The sequence below is a fragment of the Sus scrofa genome, chromosome 2, assembly GCF_000003025.6.
Source record: "Sus scrofa isolate TJ Tabasco breed Duroc chromosome 2, Sscrofa11.1, whole genome shotgun sequence".
Taxonomy (NCBI): Eukaryota; Metazoa; Chordata; class Mammalia; order Artiodactyla; family Suidae; genus Sus; species Sus scrofa.
In genome coordinates this window covers 37,098,631-37,116,653 of record NC_010444.4, presented here as the reverse complement: position 1 = coordinate 37,116,653, position 18,023 = coordinate 37,098,631, and the positions used below count along the sequence as shown (strand labels likewise).

Genomic DNA, 18,023 nt, shown 5'->3' with positions numbered 1-18,023 from the left:
TACAGTGCACAGGACTATATCCCACAACCAAAACTTATCCATCCCGAAATATCAAGTATCTATTTTCAACTAAAGAGTGGATAAAATTCATCTCTCTCCATCTTATCTAGAACTGCTTCCAATAAGGAGAAAGAAACTAATGATTAAAAGCTATATTCATAGAAAATAAACTTCATGTACCATTTCTTCAAAATAATTATTAGAAAAGAAGACATTCATATTAGATAAACCTGGATGAAAAACTTACAATGTTGGGTTTTTTTTTTTTAAATCTTAGGATGCAAAATTATCACCTGTACTGCTGATTAACACAGATTTCTAGGCTTCACTCCTAGCACATTCTTGTTTGGGAAGTCTGGAGTGAGAACACTGCATTTTTAATAAGCACTCCAGGGAATGCTAATGCAGCTGGTTCATGGACAACCGTTTGAAGGAATTCTTCCAACAGGCTGAATGGGGTGGATGCATAAATCTTTGAAACACTTTCAAAAATCCTGTAGCATTATGTAGCTCTGGCTCTCTTTATCCTTGATGTCTTAAGCAGTCTCAACTTCATTATTATCGAGAATCATAAACAAAGAGGAATGGATTTGCAGAAGGGGACTGTGCAACACCAGTTTTTCAGTACCCAGATAGCCTATCCATATGTCCCCAAGCTCCTGTGCTGTGTGCCCTTTCTACTCGCATCCTCCCTGTTGCACAGGTACAACATTCAGACTCCCAGAAGAGGAGAAAGATATACTCACCTCACTGGCCTTTGAGAAGCAGGTACCATTCACCCCTAGATTCAGGAAACATGCCCTATACATTCCCTTCTAGTTCCTCTCAACACCAAAGGAAACCTCCAAAGGGTTCTGGGGTTTGCACACAAGCACGTGGATTTCACTGCTAAGAGAGATGAAAGTTCTTTCAACATGAAAGTCATCAAGCATGATTTTTACATTTTACATCAATTTTAATAATTTTGGATATTTATTATTTATTAGTATAAAGATTATGGGATTTTGGTTTTTATTTTCTGAAAAATAAATCCCTATCTGGTGGGTGTTTGATATCACTGGGTGTGTGGCATTTTAATGGGAGTAATCATTTCTATATTAGATTAGTAATCATTTCTGGAAAGTTTCTATTTTATGCCACACCTTTAGGAAATAAGTTATTCTTTGACTCAAGCCCAAAGATACCTATTCTGCAAATAGCACAGAGGAAGAATGGACTGGAACATTCACCCCCTAAGTGACTCTTTACCTCTGAAGAGAAACCATTTAGGACAGGCAGATATAAGGCTGCATCACGTAAACAAAATATTTGACACAGCCTATGATTCATAGAAAAAGAGCTGGTCCACCTCAGCCATTCATAAAGTCATTTCTCAAATTTTAACAGAACCAATCTTGACTGAATTCAAAACTCAATGTTTGACTTGAGAAAACTTGCACCAAACTTATCTTAGCCTATTGGAGATGGCGTATCCATAAAACTCTCTGCAAGAGAAAATATATTATTTTTTGGCTGTGCCTGCAGCATGTGGAAGTTGCTGGGCTGAGGACTGAATCTGTGTCACAGTAGTGACCTGAACCACTGCAGTGACAGTGGAAGATCCTTAACCCACTACACTACAAGGAAACTCCTGAAAATCCTTCTAAAGCTATCCAGTTGAGGGGATATTTTTCTTGCTCAGTATTAACATTATGAAATTTTTTTTATAATGGTGAAATGGGGAGTTCCTCTTGTGGCTCGGCAGGTTAAGAACACAACATTGTCTCTGTGAGGATGCAGGTTCGATCCCTGGCCTTGCTCAGTGGGTTAAGGATCTGGCGTGACTGCAGGCTGTCACATAGATCACAGATGCATCTTAGATCCAGTGTTCCTGTGGCTATGATGTAGGGATGACAGCTGTAGCTCCAATTCGACCCCTAGCACAGGAAATGCCATTTGCTGCAGGTGTGGCTGTAAAAAGAAAAAAAGTGGAATGGAATTTTTACTTACAGATGGATAAAGATGTTAGCATCATATTTCCTGCAACTCTTTCTTAAATTGTTGTGTATATGTATGCAGCTAGAGGTGTGCCTCAGACAGAATCTGCCACCCTGCCCATGCACCCACCGACACCAAAAGAAAAACAAATGTAACATATATAATTTGTAAAATATATATAAACCTAATGTTTATAAAGTATCTATCATTTCTATAATAAAAATATGTCCTGTGGGATCTGATCATGAGATTTCTTAGGGCATTTAAATATGATTCCATTCATAACATTTTTAGGTATACGCAACCTCTAGGGAAGTTGCAAATAGTTGTATCATGTGAGGCATAACTCCCTTTGGGCATTTATTATTTTTTAACAGCTCTTCAGTGAGTATCTACTAGGTATTAGGCACTGTGCTATGCTTTAGGGATCTGATAGTGTATCTGAAAAACAAGCTTGATCTTAAGCAACTTACATTATAGACTGAGATGTAGACCAAAAACATTTAGAATGATTCATTTAGTATTTGAAATTTGATTTTAGATTTATGAAGAAAGTGAATAAAAGTAAGTTATAACCAGATCCTTCTTTTATTTCTTATGCTTCAAATAAGGTAGCAATTCAAAATTGTCCAAATGTTGGGAGTTCCCATCATGGCTTAGTGGTTAACGAATCTGACTAGGAACCATGAGGTTGCGGGTTCGATCCCTGGCCTTGCTCAGTGGGTTAAGGATCTGGTTGCCCTGAGCTGTGGTGTAGGTCGCAGATGAGGCTCAGATCCCGTGTTGATGCTCTGGCTCTGGCATAGGCCGGTGGATACAGCTCCGATTAGACCCTAGCCTGAATACCTCCATTTGCCATGGGTGCTGCCCTAAAAAGACAAAGACAGACAGACAAACAAACAAAATAAAAATTGTCCAAGTATCTATCTGCAATGACTAGCCAATCGAGGCTGGAACCTATTTTATTCTTTTAGAAAAAAACATTCTACCTTAGAATTGCTTGTAACTAACTTGATCTGAGAATTATAGATCTATTCACTCCCCCCCTTTTTTTTCCAGGGTTTTTGGAGCTGCCATACTTCTTACCTCTACCCTGAATATGCTAATCCCATCAGCAGCCAGAGTCCATTATGGGTGTGTCATCTTTGTTAGGATACTGCAGGGACTTGTTGAGGTATGGAACTGGAGGATGACATCATCTTAAGGTTGGCATGCTAATAAGAATCAGAAGATTGTCTTGATCTACAAGTAAATATATTTTACTAGGTTGTGTCTAAGTGTGCTAAATAAAATTGGAAAAAGTTAGGCAAGCAGATATTTTGTCTTTTTCTTTTTTTTAGGGCTACACCCATGGCATATGGGAGTTCCCAGGCCAGGGGTTGGAACTGAGCTTCAGCTGCCAGCCTACACCACAGCCACAGCAACACCAAATCTGAGCTGCTTCTGCAAACCACGCCACAGCTCCTTAACCCACTGAGCAAGACCAGGGATCGAACCTGAGTCCTCATGGATGCTAGTCAGATTCATTTCCACTGAGCCACGATGGGAACTCTTAGAGTCTTTTTTTAAGCCTTAATCAGAAGGAAATTGAGGTAGAAGGAAGACTTGAAGGGTGAGGAGAATTTAAACATGTGACTAAAAAGAGGACATGGATTACCTGGTCTGGGCTGAAAGTTTTTAAATAGAATTTCAGAGAGTCAGCAAAGAAAGACCTATGAGTAGCAACTTTCCCTGATATCTTGCACCCACTCAAGGAAACAGTATCAGAGAAGAGAATGGGCTTATTTTCCAATGATCCTGGATCCTAAATGATGATACATATCTTCCCCCATCACAGGGTGTCACCTACCCAGCATGTCATGGGATATGGAGCAAATGGGCTCCTCCACTAGAGAGGAGTCGATTGGCAACCACCTCCTTTTGTGGTGAGTGTTACATGCAGATACAGTTATGGTGGGTAAAAGCTTAGGAACAACTTAGAAGTTGGTAAAGCTCACCTGTGAAACCATTCATGGAGTGTCTGTATGTGTACATGAGGAAAGGTTTTTGACCCACCATTTCAATTTCCGTACTTATTATTGACCTCCTCAAATCCTCTATTTCTTCCTGCATTTTGTATTTTTCTAGGAGTTTATTCATTTCACCTGGGTTTTCAGATATATTCATGAATGATTTTTATTATAGTCTTTTCAATTTTTTTTCTTATAGTATTGTTTTTATATTTCTCCCTTGGGTAAGTAGGTTATATTAACTTGTGTAGTCTTAGACTCATGGCTAAGTCTGTAGACATATGTGTTTGGATGTGCATGGGTGTGAACACACATAAAAGCAAGTGTACACGTGTGTTTGTGTGAGCCAACCAAGGAACATGAGAAGAAGTCAAGAATTGCTATTGATTTCACTTAGCTTTCTCCCATTTTCTCTGCTACTTTAGGTTCCTATGCTGGAGCTGTGATTGCAATGCCTTTAGCTGGCATTCTTGTACAGTATACAGGCTGGTCTTCAGTGTTCTATGTGTATGGTATGTTGCATTTCTGTATAATAGAGTTGAAAGAAATGTGCATAAACTAAAACAATTTGATAAATCAGTGAACATATTTCTGTGTTTACTCACTGTTTTTTAAATTAAGAATCCTTTTCTTATATTCTCAGAAGATCAAGGAAAATGTTCCTATCTCTGTGATTTTCCTTGTTATTTATTATTTTAAAAAGCAACCACATTGCTGATGGAAACTTTGTAATGTATGGTATAAGTTGTCCTTGATTATAAAAATAAATTACTTCTTGATGGAAAGCTGATTAGGAAGAAGAAGCTGGGTGGCCACGTCTCTTTTTTGGCTACTTCTTTCTTGGTCATCTTCCTGATCCTGCCTCCTCAAAACTGAATAGGAGTAGAAAAGTGAAAGATGATATTAGGGCTGAAAGGTGATATTAGCGTTAATGCAGCAGCAGCAGCATCAGCAGCAGCACATTTTAGTCCACAATTCCTCAGAATTCAAGATTAATCCCACAAGTGGAAATAAAAATGACAAGAAATCCAAAGTCCAAACTCCCTTTCTGTTCACTTTCTAACCAGAAGCTGGAAGTTTGCTACTTGAAAGTACACTACCATCTCTAAGACACTTTTTTTTTTTTTAAATAAAGAAGAAAGAAGAAATCTAAGAGATCTGGATTCCAACTGATGTTGTCACTGATTAATACCATTTTTGGACATGGGCAGGAGTATCTGAAAGATTAGGAGTATCTGAAAGAGTTATGTGGCAGAGCAGAACAGTCTCTGGCTGCTTCCAAATTTGCTATGATCCATTCTTATTTTTTGGTTTGTTTTTTTTTTTTGTCTTTTGTCCTTTTAGGGCCGCACCCTTGGAACATGGAGTTTCCCAGGCTAGGGGTCGAAATGGAACTGTAGTCACTGGCCTATGCCACAGCCACAGCAATGCCAGATCCAAGCCACGTCTGTAACCTACACCACAGCTCACAGCAACGCTGGATCCTTAACCCACTGAGCGAGGCCAGGGATCGAACCTGCAACCTCATGGTTCCTAGTCGGATTCATTTCCACTGTGCCACGACGGGAACTCCCATTCTCATTTTTGAAATATTCTCGTCAAAGCACATTCTTATATTTGCAGAATGTTATTAATGTACTTTATGATCTTAGCTCAAAAGCCAGAATAGGTTTTGGATTCGCAAATGCTGTTTGCAATAATCTTATAAAAACAGAATTATCTCATTTTGTAGTAGAGAATTTCAGGGATTCAGTTAATGATTAGAAGAAGTAACTAGTGAGAGACATAGCGAGGATATGATTCTGGGAGAGAATGATTCTGGCATATTCCACAACCACTACACTATACCAAATTTTCACATACCATCTGGCCCAAAATTGTGTTGGCTGTCATGTTCAGTGACAAAAAAGGCACAGCACATCAGAAGTTATAGTATTAAGGAACACTTCTTAGAAACTGAATAAGCAAACAGAAAAACAAAAAATCAAAACAGTACTATAGAGATCAGGGGCATTTTAGATTGTTACCCAGGAGGAAAATAGAAGAGTATGAGGCAAAAATGAAATGGCCAGTTGCTGGGAAACCAGAATGAATTCTGTGAAATTCTTTCTATTATTAAGCCTTCAGAATTATATTGCACAACAAGGGCATATTTTAATGGTGAGAGTGCTAAATAAAAGGATAAGGAATAAACTTGCAAATAGTTTATTATACTGGAGTTCATAACTTTGATCTACCCACACAATGATCAATAGTATGTGCTGTTGTGTACAGTCACATAAAGTGTTAAATGTTACCACATTAATTACAGAAGACCATCTTTCCTGTACAAAAGCCGTTCAGGCTAAAATAATCTTCTGGGTTTTATTTAATAATCTATTTATTAGATCCAGAAGTGCTAACAAGAGAGGGAACACAAACATTTATTTTCCCTAGAACTGCAACCATTTTCATGTATTTAAGACAGACAGAAATAAAAGGATTCACCCCTAGCAAATTTCTTTGAAGACAGGAATTTTGTCTTGTACATCATATTTCTCTCACTCAGCTGAGGGCCTGGAACAGTAACACTACTTAGTAAATGTTGGATATATGGACATGTTCCACAACTATCCCATTCAATAATTATTTATTGTGAGTTTCATGTGCATCAACATTATTTACTAGTGACAATGAGTAGTTCCCACCGTGGCACAGTGTGTTAAGGATCCGGCATTGTCTCTGAGCGGCTCAGGTTGCTACTGAGGCATGGTTTCGATCCCTGGCTGGCTGGTGCAGTGGGTTACAGATCTGGTGTTGCCACAGCTATGATGTAAGTCACAGCTGTGGATCAGATTCAATCCCTGGCCTGGGACCGTGCCCAAAAAAATATAGTGACAAAGAGATAAAACTACAGGACCAGAATTCAGGATGCTTAAAGTTTAGTAACAAAAGACAAGTAAAGATGGCTAGATTCATCTGAAGTAACATTAGCTCAAATTTGCATTCTATATTATGTCACAAGATTACTATAGTTTTATTCCAGCAAGTGACTGTTAACTGGAAGTATTTATGATGGCTTTCCTTGACTTCTTCCTTTTGAACTCTTGCTTTCAGGAAGCTTTGGAATGATCTGGTACATGTTTTGGCTTTTGGTGTCTTACGAGAGTCCTGCAAAGCATCCTACTATTACAGATGAAGAACGTAGGTACATAGAAGAAAGCATTGGAGAGAGTGCAAATCTTTTAGGTGCAATGGAAGTAAGAACTTTATTATGGTGTATATTCCTTATTCTTGTTCCTCATCTCACCTCCCTTCAACCAGATTATTTTATGATTCCCTATTCAACAAAACCTAATCCGGTCTCGATCATGATTATTTTCTTTACACCATGCATATTCCCTGACTTATAAATGACTGCTATTTCTTCCATCTATGAATTCTTTTTTTTCTTTTCTTAAGCATCTTTAAATTTTACCTGGATTATAGCTATGATTGTAAACCTCAGCAAGGTTTTAAAAGCAGTTCAATATGGCTTATAATTGAAACAAATTCAACCAATATTTTAAAATTTAGATTATGGGAAGTGTCAAATCACTTAAAATAGTTATGAAAAGGGCTATTGTTTGTTTATTAAATATTCCTTTTCTTTTTAGCTGTGTCTAAAGGCATGTGGAAGTTCCCGGGTCAGGGATCAAACCCATGCCACAGCAGTGACCCAGTCTACTGCAGTGGCAATGCCCAGATCTTTAGCCTGCTGTACGACAAGGGAACTCCTGTTTATTGAATATTCTGAATCTAAGTTTTATACATGTATATTTCTATGTGATTTAGTAAATTCTAAAGCATTATCATGCCAACCATAGGTAGCTAACCTGAAAAATAATCTTATATAATACAATATAATTCTTTTATTGGTAAAAATGTTACCATTTTTAGGATTATTATGTGAAGAGCAAGTATTATAAAGGCAATGGTGTGAAGTCTTTTTCTGATTATGATTTAGTTTCTTCGGCAGGACTTGCTTATGAAGAGAGAAATGCAATTCTATATCAATAATGCAAATATTTTAATATGTCATAAGTAGTAATTAAAGAATAGCCATCTGATACTGTGAAATATAAAACAAAACTGTTAGGCACAAGTAATATATTTAGACAGGTTCAGTAATTTAGCATCTAATCAGTAACTCAATTTTCTTATGTTAAGATTTAGAAGTTACTATGTGCTGGATGAGGACCAATGCCCCTTTTGCATTATTTTTCTCCTCTGTCTTTTAGAGGCTTCTTTTCCAACTTTAATTGTATTTTATTCCAGCTCTGATTCTTTACTTCATTTGTTAGGGAGACCTGTCTTTGACATTTCATCCTAGGTAAAAAGTCGATCACCCATGTCATTGAGGTTATCTTGGCCTTTAATGAATAAGAAAAATACCATACTGGGTATCATTCAGAAGTTAAACTAGTACTTAGAAAAAAATCTTACATTATAGCTGTTCATGTAGCTAAATAGACTGGCATTAGAACTTTCTATTTTCCTTCTGCAAATGGACTGATAATTTCTAACGGTAGCTACCAAAGAAATAAGCAGTGATAAATGGGGGTGAGGTGGATGTTGGCAGTAAGGTCTGGTGCCCACCGACTCCAGTTGCTCTGAACAAAATCTAAATATAGGGTGATATATGGTGAATTAAGTACTTAGCTTTAATTTCCAGTAAAAATAATCTGATCAGTCCATGTCTTCATTAGTTTAATATACTATTTATTTACCAGTTCTTGAGAGATTGTATGTTAAAGTCAAGCACAAATTTTTTAAAACAATAAAAAAATTCAGTGTAAGTGAAAACCACTTTCTGGAAATGACCCAAAAAAAGAATAATTTGTTGGTTGATAAAACAATAGATAAGCTCAAATTCCCCACTTCCTATAATGTATTCTTTTTCTAAACACAGTATTTTTCTTCTTGTTGATGCCTTTATATTTTTCTGTAGCTTCAAGTAAATTGAAAAACAAGATCAAGTAGGAATAGCCCTTGCACTTTAGTTATTTTGGACTTTTTATTGTGATCAGGTTCAATATGCAGCAGGAAGAATATTGGGCTTTTTTTTTTAATTATATTTGAAATAGGTATGTTTATCTGGTGGCAATTTTCCAGAACATATCAGAAAAAATTAAACTTGCACTTTTGAATCTATCAGTGATGCTGTCACTAGAAACTTTTATTTAAAGTCACAGTACTCACTATATATTATTAGAACAGATTCTTGTTTTTTGACTTGTTCCTCATGATCACCCCAATCCGTTTTCCTATTGCGTTGCTTTAAAGTCATCTGTAAAATGTTTCATTAGGTTCACAATCAATGGTAACAGTTATGAAGGTCTACCTCCAGGAATAATTACTAAATCTGTATGAAAAATATTTGCCACTTCTTTTGCTAATTTGACCAGGTGAAGAATCACAAGCTAGCATTAAACAACGTTGTATCAGGCTATTGTTTCTTCACCAAACAGTATTTCTTACTCAAAATCAAGGATTCAGAAAGTGTTTGGAATTATGAGAGATATTTTAAGGTCTAAAAATTTTAATTTTTTTGTTTTGTTTTGTTTTTGGCATCCCTGGGTGGGCCCTAAAATTTTTATTTTATTTTATTTTATTTATTTATTTTTTTTTTTTTTTGTCTTTTTGCTATTTCTTTGGGCCGCTCCTGCGGCATATGGAGGTTCCCAGGCTAGGGGTCCAATCGGAGCTGTAGCCACTGGCCTACGCCAGAGCCACAGCAACGCGGGATCCGAGCCGCGTCTGCAACCTACATCACAGCTCACGGCAATGCCGGATCCTTAACCCGCTGAGCAGGGGCAGGGACCGAACCCGCAACCTCATGGTTCCTAGTCGGATTCGTTAACCACTGCGCCACGATGGGAACTCCTAAAAATTTTATTTTTGATCTGCCACTGCCAAAACAAAACAATCTTGAACTGGGATCTTCGCTTTTAGAATTACTTTTCTATAAATATAGAATCTTGTATATTTCTAAAACTGATACAGTTTCTCAGAAGGAGAGACTAATATCTTTTTTTTTTCCTCTGCCAACAATTATGGAATCATGCAGCTAAAGTTAAATTGGACTGTTGCAGTTCACAATTCACTATGCCCTGCCTCCTACTCATGCTCCAACATACACACATCTTGAAAATACAAAGTATCTGTTATTCCCATTTAAGTTAGAACATATTTTAAATGGACAAAATGGCTCTCTTTTTTGGGATTTCAGAAATTCAAGACACCATGGAGGAAGTTTTTTACATCTATGCCGGTCTATGCAATCATTGTTGCAAACTTCTGCAGAAGCTGGACTTTTTACTTATTGCTTATTAGTCAACCAGCATATTTTGAGGAAGTCTTTGGATTTGAAATCAGCAAGGTATGTAAAAATTATACTTCTTTAATTGAAGAGTTATTTTTGTATTTAAGTGACTATTAAGCTGCTTTGCCAAGACAGGGTTTTTTCTTCTAAATTTTGTGAGTTATTTATTCATTCAACAAATAACTTCTCGGAAACAAAGATTAAGTAAGGTGTTTGAGTGCTTACTGTCTTCAAATGCCTGCTAGAAATTGCTCTATAGGAAAAAAAAAAAAAAAAAAAAAGAAAGAAAGACCTAATCTCTGCCCTCATGGAGCTTACATCTTGGTTGGGGTGGGCAGCAAAGTAGCCTTTTCCCTTAAAAGAAACATAACTCCCTTTAAGTTTCAGGTCAGAGATAATACAACAGTGAATAAAATGGTATTTGATTAAAATGGAATTGTATCTATATAATTATCAATCTAACTCTTCTTCAGTGCTCTCAGAAATCTATCTGGCTAAAAGATTTGAAGAGAGCAAGAATATCTGAAAACGTCCTTTTAGGTTGTCAATCCAATTTATTAATTTAGCAAGCATTTGTTGTTCATGGTATGGAATGCTTTATGTGTTAGATTCAGAAATAAAAACATGGTTCTTCTCCTCAAGAGTTCACAGCTCGGTGTGTCGACAAAAACAATACATCACCACTTATAGCACAGCATGTACAATGCTACACTTATTTGTAGCTATGAAAATATAATCATTTTGAGGTTTTCTATAAGGATAAAATTAACATAAAAATACTACTTTATATTTATATAAGGGTTTGAAGTTTATAAGGTCCTTTCATATTCATGAACAACCTTGTTTGGTTGACCAGCTGGATGACTATCATCATTTCTATTGAAATGATGGAGAAACAGAAACTAGGGAAGGTATTTAAATTGCCTAAGGCCAAGCTGGTAATAGATGACAGAATCACGTTTAAGCCTATATCCTTTCATTTATGTTTCAGTTTCCTTTACTATGCTATTCAAATTCAAGTAAACCGTAATTCATTTAAGCTTTTGGCAAGCATTTGTTGAATGCCTTCTCTGTGCCAAGCCCTTTTCTGAGTCCTGAATACATTTGTCTGCACTAGCCATGGACTTGCCATTTCTCTTCATGTATTACATAAATCCAGCTGGGCTCGCTATTCATATTATGTCTCTACTTGAAAGACTATCTGGGGCCTGGAACTGAAGAAAACCTGAGTTTAGGAGTAGCTATTCTAAGAGCTCTTTTGTAATCCTTGTTTCTAAGGAAACTGTTTCCTCCATTCCTGAGAAGAATGGCTGCTTTAGACAGGGCTCTTCTCTCTGGAGCTGATCAAACATTTCAGGGTAGCCTTTGGGAGCTCTGAGAGGTGTTATACTTCTCAACAAAGGCTGCTGGAGGTGTGAGTCCATTTTCATAATCTAGGACAAATGTGACACTGAGAGGCTATTAATAAAGTCAGGTCCCATGGGGAGAGAGTAAAGGAGCCAACTGATGTTAATGAAACTGTGTGGTCATTCAGGCCCTGTAGCTCCAATTAATTGAAAAATGCTTGAGTCAAAGCAATGGTATTTTGCAAAAACTAAATATAATAACCAGATATGCTGATTTGATTCACTTACTATATTTTTACCTAAAATTTTGGATCAATTCTATACACACAGATTGGCCTGAAAATCTTGATTATACTGGTTTAAAAAAAATTACTGACTTAATGTGAAAAATGAGAAAAGGAGGTGATGAAGAAGATAAACCATGGGCTTTGGGACCAGGCTGACATAGTCCCCAGTCCAAGCTCTATAAAATACTGTTGATATGTAAACTTGTGCCTGTTTTTGAATAACTGCTGTCCTCAGTTTTTTTATCTGTAAATAATGGTATAATACCATCTTTCAGAAGTGCAGCAAAATTTAAGTGAACTAAAATATTTACATGGAAGATGGTTCTTACCAACCTTAAACTGATTATCCCACAGACAAAACCACAAATGCAATGTCTTAGTTTATATATATATATATGATATATATGACATAGTTTTATATATATGATATTATGACATAGTTTTATATATATAACTAAGGTATAGTTTTATGTATATAACTAAGATATAGTTTATATATACTATATATACATTTATCATCAACCCCTTTTGATGACATAACTCTTCTAAGTCACACTTTCTTTGTTAATGCAATGAAAATAATATGAAAAGTTTTCATTAGGAGGGAAAAATAGAATTAAATTTCTTGGGTATTTAAGCTATTTTAGAGTCATTTAATATCTCAATAATCAATAAAGACCTCAAGTCCATGGTCGTGACAGCACAGTATACAGCACTGTAAAATAAAAGAGTCTCTTCTCAAACTTTCAATACTCTAGTCTGCAAAGACATATTTACACAGGTAATAAACATTTATCTAGTACGTACCATTTGCTAGGAATTGTACTTCAAAGTATAGTTAGTAAAAATCTTGTCTATGTGTTTATCTATGCAGTATTAACAAAGTCCATATATGTGTTAATACACAATTAAAATGCATTTTATTCATAATTTCTGCCACCATAATTATTGATCAGAAAAAGGTGTGTTGAATTGACTCTGGCAGGTTTTGGATTGGACCACTTAGTACGAAAAAAGTGTAGAAACTATATACAACAGTATGATAATGTGACAAAATATTGATTTTTGACATGGAAAATTCCTAAAATTGAGAATTAATCTGCATTTTCTGGGCTGGGCTTTCAATCTATAGAAACTAAATATAAAACTCATAAAAGATACATAATTAAAATGCATTTAAGATTTTAGCCTTATTATGCATTAAAGATGAATTTTAAATTAGTCTCTTCAAAATTTGTCTGATGTTATTTCACTTCTCTTTGATTCTGTCTCCTTTTTTTCCCCCTCTCTCAACTAATGATGAATTTTTGCAAACATATATAAGACTATAAAATGGACATATAAATGTGAATCACTCTATAAGTGTCAGGATTGTTTGTTCATGAAACTCAAAATTTACTGACTCATTACAGAAGAAAGTATTATCTCCTAGAAGAAAAAAAGGAATCAAAGTAAATTTACTTAACTTTCCTCATTTATTCTGTGGAGGTTATTGGTTATTCTGGGAATGAGTAAGTGGTCATTTGGAGACAGTATTGTTTCCTTCTCTTGTCCAAAAGAGCTTATTAGGCCATTAAATTACCCACATTACTTATGGTCACGAATATTTCTCCCTGTTTTGTTTTTCATCAGGTTGGCATGTTGTCTGCCGTGCCACACTTGGTAATGACGATCATTGTGCCTATTGGAGGTCAGATTGCAGATTTTCTAAGAAGCAAGCAAATTCTTTCAACTACGACAGTAAGAAAGATCATGAATTGTGGGGGTAAGTACGTAAGTGATATAAGAACATGTTTTTAGTTCAGAGTTCTTTTATGACATAATTGAGTTACTTTTTCTATGAGTAACAAATATGCTGTTAAATTTGTACCCTTTCTGTTCATTCATAATCATTCTCCCATCTTCAAATTTTCATAACTCCCAGTTTTTAATGATTTCATAACTAATTTTACTCTTCCCACCATTGAAACCTAGGGTTGTTTTTGATGTTTTTATTAAAACACAAGGAAGTCTTCAGTAATCTTTGTGCATAAATTATTACTGTAAACATGTTTGAGCTAGATTCCCCAAAGTAGTTTGCTAGATCAAATAAGTGTGAGTGTTTTTTAACAGTTTTGACTCATGGGAAAGATCTACATACATTTCTGAAGTGTTTTCATGTATTCATTTCTGAAGGTTTTGGCATGGAAGCAACACTGCTTCTAGTTGTTGGTTATTCTCATACTAGAGGGGTAGCCATCTCGTTCTTGGTACTTGCTGTAGGATTCAGCGGATTTGCTATTTCTGGTAAGATACTTTTTTTAAAAAAAAAATGTACTTATTCTGATTTTTGCCAGTGATAAAAATCAAATCTTCTGCTTTCCTCTTTAACATGTTGACTATTGAGAAAGTTTACTTAACATGTTTCTACTATAAAATAAAAATGATAAAACATTTAGAAACCTTTATTTGGATTTGTTACTACTCATGGCCCACTTTCCCCCTGCTTACCTTTCCTCCTTCCTCTTTTTTTTTTTTAAACAAACATCTCCTCCTCACTGTGGAGTGAATATTGCATCTTAAGTATTGGATACGAAATCATGCCTGCTTCCATTCTTATTATGTCTTGAGCTAAATAATCAAAAAGTGGTTATTAAGCATGTGCTGTGAACTAGTACCTAAGGAGGGCAGTCACTGTGATAGAGGATGTTCTATCTTCACCTCCTTTTTAGAGGTTTGGGGCTCTCTGAGTCAAATTGTGTGTGTGTATTTTCAGGTTTCAATGTTAATCACTTGGATATTGCTCCAAGATATGCCAGTATCTTAATGGGCATTTCCAATGGTGTTGGCACATTGTCAGGAATGGTTTGCCCTATTATTGTTGGTGCAATGACAAAGAATAAGGTAAGATGGAGCAAAAGAAATGCTTATTTGTAGAAAACCCCTTCTCGTGGTTGGGAAAGACATTAATATGTTTTCATTGGCATTCTCTTTGTGGGACAGACACCGCACCTCTGAGTATGAGAAATAAAGGAGGCTTAGGAGAGAATCTCTTTCTAAGAACTCTGAGAGTTCCCTCTTTCCCAACCAAGAAGTATTATGCTTTTCAAAACCTTTTAATAGTTCTGATATCTTTGGTGCGCCGAAACAGCACACCTAGCTCATTGAGGCAAGCGATAGTCTTCTGAGCTTTATTTGTAAACCTCAGTAATTGATGGCAGAATATTGTTATCAGCTATTTGCCTTTATATGTAGAGCTTCTAAACTATGGTTTACTCAAGGAAAGTAAACAAAAGAAGTGGGACGGAAAACATAAGACACTCAATGGCAATTAAAAGAGAGATTATACATGTTTTAAAAATTAGCAGACCATAGATATATTTGAAGTTTATTTCAGAATTTTAGGCTAAAAGTGTTTAAATAATGAAAGTCGTAGCCTTCTAGAACATTTCTATCACAGTATTTGCTTTATGTAATTAGGGTTTCCCCTGAAGATAGCATTTTAATAAAAGCTTGATGGAACATTCAAATAATATGTTAGGCTTTTCAGATGTGGAGGGTTTGTTCTCACAGTGCCACTTTTTTGTCACTGCAGTCACGTGAAGAGTGGCAGTATGTCTTCCTGATTGCTGCCCTAGTCCACTATGGTGGAGTTATATTTTATGCAATATTCGCCTCAGGAGAGAAACAACCCTGGGCAGACCCTGAGGAAACAAGTGAAGAAAAATGTGGATTTATCCACGAAGATGAGCTTGATGAGGAAACAGGGGACATTACTCAAAATTATATAAATTATGGTACCACCAAATCTTATGGTGCCACAACACAGGCCAATGGAGGTTGGCCCAATGGTTGGGAAAAGAAAGAGGAATTTGTACAAGAAGAAGCACAAGACTCATATACTTACAAGGACCGAAATGATTATTCATAACGAAGCTAACTGCTGGATTTATTTTTAGTGTTTGTGATTAAATTGTGATTGCACAAAAATTTAAAAAAAAATGTGCTGTAAACATGTAAACATATCAACCAGGCAAGTCTTGCTGTAAAAATGAAATCAAAACAAACTCATGAATTTACCTTCAAGTGCAATCTGTAGAACTTGTGAAATTCCATCATTTCCATTCAGGTTATCCATTCTTGCATTTGTGATTTAAAGGTTGACTGGTCAAAATTGTAGAAGTAAGTAGTTACTCATTGGATTCCTATGAGCTAAAACTCATTACCATTTAAAAAAAGCACAACTAAAACAGTTGGCACATCCCATTGCACAAAGGTTAGGAAGCCAAAGCTCCTTGATCATGCAAAATGCACTTATATATTTGTTACACTGTATTGCAAGATACCTGCAGAAATCCTGTTTAAAAAAAGTAAAGTCATTTTGGCTGCATCAGGTGTTGGCAACACTTATTGACTATAAATCATGGAGTTGGGATATCTCTCATGCAGAGAAGAATGCTGTGGGCTAGCAACTAGCAAGGAGTACTAAATAATTATTGTTATTACATAATGTAGAATATTTTGTTGGTTCTCAAGAGAAATATCTTACAGTGTTTTCTATGAAATGCTTGGGCACAAACACTTATCCGTGACAAAGAACTTGTAAAGTGAGGGGTATGCTTCATGTTCTTCCATTCATTTACCTGACAGTATAAAACACTTCACATTTCAATAAAATCTGACTTTTCATGTAGCATATAACATAACTTTTTTGCAAAAAATAAATAGACTTCAATGTATTTTTATTACAACTTTGTACTGGTTGTAACATGCATTAGGAAAAAAAAAGATGCATACACCACAAAGAATCTAATAAGAAACCTACGATGAAGATAGAGCCCTTAAAATGCAATATTAACAACAAAAGAAATAGAAATGATATAGATACCTTTCTTCCTTAATAATTAAATACTATATGAAACTTGTGCCACAGAGCTATATGTAATATGAAAAGATAAATTTAATAGAGATATTGTAAGTAGATGATTTTATGACTTACTTAAAGTCCCATTAAAATAATTGTCTTAAATACATAGGACAATAAATTATATTAAAATTATATCTATATCTATCTATCTATATATATATCTGTATATCTTATACATATCCATACACAGGTACATAATAAACAATCTTCACAAAAAACCAAAAACAGCATACACCTAATGTTGGGTTAGGGAACTGCAATTTCTACTTTCATAGAGTCCTAGAATTTTAGATGGGGCAGAGGCATTTTGCTTGTCATTTCTTAATAAATCTCAACAGGAATTGCAACATTTGTGTACCGAGCAATAAGTGCAATGCATAAAATTTCCTGTCTGTATATTATCTTCATTTTGCTTGTGGTAGCTGTTTGGGTGGTTGGAATGAATTTTTTTCTTTTAAAAAAGTTAACATCAGACCTCTTTATAATGTTCTAAAATGACAATAATGCATTTCCCCATTCAACTTAAAATATTATTGGTGTGTTTGCCTATTCTGGATATTTGATCCGTTCATTGTATTGTGCTAGTGACTGGAGGCCCTTGCTACTACAAATATGAAACATAAAGTTTGTTTTAAAAATGCAAGCCATTTTTGACCTTAAGATAATAAAAATATCTTTCGCTTTGCATCTCGAAGTGATGTAATGTGATCATAGCTTTTGTTGTATTGAATGAAAAGATGAGGACTATCATTTTGTTGCTGCAAAAAAAGTGTTAATAAAATACTCTATCCTTTTGCAAAAAATGAGTACATTAATTTGAGTTTGTTTTATTTTTTGTTTGTAGCTATGATGTGAATTTGGCTTGTGTGTGCCCCAATGAAATCAAATCTAGGCTCAAGAATATAAAAAGGCTGAAGAATCTAGGCTTCAGTCTTTTTAGTTACTTGAGGTTTAATGGAAGCACATAGCATTCTTTAGATTGTGTAGGATGTGATTCCACAAAGAGAAATAGGTCTCATCAAGAAATAGGTCTCTGAGGAGTTCCCGTCGTGGCTCAGCAGTTAACGAATCCGACTGGGAGCCATGAGGTTGCGGGTTCGATCCCTGGCCTTGCTCAGTGGGTTAAGGATCTGGCATTGCTGTGAGCTGTGGTGT

The 18,023-nt window shown here is 35.6% G+C and overlaps 1 protein-coding gene across 2 annotated transcripts in view; it reads left to right on the top strand.

Annotated features, from left to right (window-relative positions):
- Positions 1–17,671, top strand: part of SLC17A6 (solute carrier family 17 member 6) — a 39,953-nt gene extending 22,282 nt beyond the window's left edge. For both annotated transcript variants that reach the window (XM_003122911.5, XM_021083249.1), the window contains exons 4-12: positions 3,037–3,151; positions 3,815–3,902; positions 4,412–4,498; positions 7,083–7,225; positions 10,237–10,386; positions 13,595–13,727; positions 14,138–14,248; positions 14,718–14,845; positions 15,537–17,671. In XM_003122911.5, the coding sequence (XP_003122959.1) occupies positions 3,037–3,151; positions 3,815–3,902; positions 4,412–4,498; positions 7,083–7,225; positions 10,237–10,386; positions 13,595–13,727; positions 14,138–14,248; positions 14,718–14,845; positions 15,537–15,872 (1,291 nt within the window). In that variant the 3' untranslated portion in view covers positions 15,873–17,671. The remainder of the gene's footprint in view (positions 1–3,036; positions 3,152–3,814; positions 3,903–4,411; positions 4,499–7,082; positions 7,226–10,236; positions 10,387–13,594; positions 13,728–14,137; positions 14,249–14,717; positions 14,846–15,536) is intronic.